The sequence below is a fragment of the Sinocyclocheilus anshuiensis genome, unplaced genomic scaffold (assembly GCF_001515605.1).
Source record: "Sinocyclocheilus anshuiensis isolate Anshui unplaced genomic scaffold, SAMN03320099.WGS_v1.1 scaffold1133, whole genome shotgun sequence".
NCBI classification, from domain to species: domain Eukaryota; kingdom Metazoa; phylum Chordata; class Actinopteri; order Cypriniformes; family Cyprinidae; genus Sinocyclocheilus; species Sinocyclocheilus anshuiensis.
Genome location: NW_015555792.1, coordinates 550,468 through 552,804, shown reverse-complemented (window position 1 = coordinate 552,804; position 2,337 = coordinate 550,468). Strand labels below are relative to the sequence as shown.

At 33.8% G+C, this 2,337-nt stretch overlaps 1 protein-coding gene across 2 annotated transcripts in view; it reads right to left on the bottom strand.

Annotated features, from left to right (window-relative positions):
- Positions 1–305: 305 nt before the first annotated feature.
- LOC107674877 (thymosin beta-a) overlaps positions 306–2,337 on the bottom strand; it is a 26,628-nt gene continuing 24,596 nt past the window's right edge. For both annotated transcript variants that reach the window (XM_016469010.1, XM_016469011.1), the window contains one exon: positions 306–607. In XM_016469010.1, the coding sequence (XP_016324496.1) occupies positions 567–607 (41 nt within the window). In that variant the 3' untranslated portion in view covers positions 306–566. The remainder of the gene's footprint in view (positions 608–2,337) is intronic.

The window sequence follows — 2,337 nt, the reverse complement described above, 5'->3', positions numbered from 1 at the left end:
AAAAAAATTCTGATTATTATCAATGCTGAAAACAGCTGAATATGTTTGTGGAAACTGTGATATATCTGAAGGCTGACGCAATGATGTTGAAAATTCAGCTGTTTGAAATTGTAATAATATTTCTCAATATTACTGTATTATTGAGCCCATGAATGCAGTTCAGATGTCATTAAAAGCATTTGAAAATTATAATGCTTCTAAACTTTTAACAACTACTGCACACTAAAGATAATTCTCTTTCACTAAACCACTACTAAGATTACTTTTCATAAAGCGATGGTTTTAAAACATTGGGACACAGTTAAGAAGTTTTTATTATCATTTATTAAACAAAAATATCATCTCACATTTTATTTGACTGATGCGAGCAGTGATGACAGATACAGAAATGTGCTCGTTTACTGCCACATCATCATCTCCTCTCGAAATCACACGTGATCAGAAGATCGAAAATATCCACGGTTCCAGTTACATACATGATTCTGCAGCTCACATGATTTTAGAAATGCCAGTAGATTGATAAATGATTGGGTTTATGCAGGAGCGGAGAGCGGCACGGCTTGCGTTTATTTGCCCCCCTCTGCAGCCTTCTTCTCCTGCTCGATATCTGTGAAAGCAGCACATGAGATCCGTCAGAGAGTCAACACAGGAGTGTGGAGAGAATTCAAGAGAAACAGACGCACTAACGCAGGGTTAAAGCACTCATTACAACTGTGAAGTGTTGCTTAACCCTGGGCTAAAAACCGCCTCAAACATGCAAACCCAGGGTAAAGCGTGGCATGAGACAATAAATGCTACCTGTTCCATATCACAGTGTTTTATGCAAAGTAATTCCTTAAAGGCACAATATGTCAGCAAAATATATAACACTGTTCTAGTGGTTTTTGGATATTTTAATTAAAAAATCTTACATATTGTGCCTTTAAAGTAAGTAATTGAAGTGTTTATCTAACACTATTTTCTGAGTTACGATTCATTAGAATAACAAAATGCCGTAAACGGTACAACTATTTTTTTTTTTGCTACAAACCAGTGTGTTTGTGATTATGATAATAAATTAAAATAATATGATAAACACCAGACTGCAATATGAAGCAGTATAACAAGACGTTTTGCTCATTCAAGTTAGAAACAGCTCTTATATTAAAAACCAGATTTGGAGAGTGTTTGCTAGCTGCAGTCCTCCGGAACGTCTCGTTATTGATCAGCTGAGCGCGGCAGACATCCAACTCTGTTAGAGAGCATGAGTTATATTAGAGCACTTTACATTATCATTACAGTGCCAGCGCATCCAGATCTGCAAGGTATTTCCCTGTTTATTTATGTATCATTTTTCTTTGAGGAAACTGTACATGCAAATTGAGATGTAAACACTGCCTCCACTGCACGAGAAAAACAAATGACGACTTTGTCAAACACACACATACAAAATAAACTGTGGAAACCGTTTGAATGTTTCGAACAGAAGATGTGTTGATACAACAACAGTGCTGAACAATATAATAAAACAATAGAATCATTATTACAGACAACATTAAAACATCTACTAACATACGAGAAAACATTTGAAAAAGACCAGCACCGACAGCAACAAAACACACACATGATCAAAAACTAATGTAAAAAAAAAAGTTTTTAAATGATTATTATTATCGTTATATCTGGTGATTTGGGTCTGAGCGTCTGGGTCCTGAAGACTAGTGTTATTTTAGTATCACAGAGATATTATTATAGTTTTTATGCATATATTAAAGCAATTTTTATTTGTTATATTTTCTGTTCATTTTAATAAGTTTTAGAAATTATTTTGTATTTTTTTACTTTATGAGTTATATATATATATATATATAGATATATATCTTGTGAGTGAGTGTGTCTATATAGTTTTTATGAATTTTTATTTCAGTTTTAGTTTTAGTTAAGTACTTAAAGTTAAACAAAAGGAGAAATGTTGTCTTGGCAAATAGCTGAAATTAGTTTTTTTAATGGTTTAATTTAAATTATTTATAATAACCCTGCTGCATTTAAATATCAAAGGCAATGCTTGAAGAAAACAGATAAATCTAAGCCATATGCACTGGAGTGTGCCTGGATCTGATCTTCTCATTCCCTGCAGTTACATTTTACACCTGTAAGGAGGAGTGTTACATCAATATTATGTAATAATATAATAATATAATATTCCTTAATGAAGCTTACAATCCATAACTAGCTTTCTTTGTGATCCATTCCTTTGTTTTAGCTCAGCCGCAGGTGAAGGAGGCAGACGGTCTTATCTCTTAAGTGTGTGTGTGTGTGCGTGAGTGTGTCTGTGTGCGTGAGTGTGTGTGCGTGTGT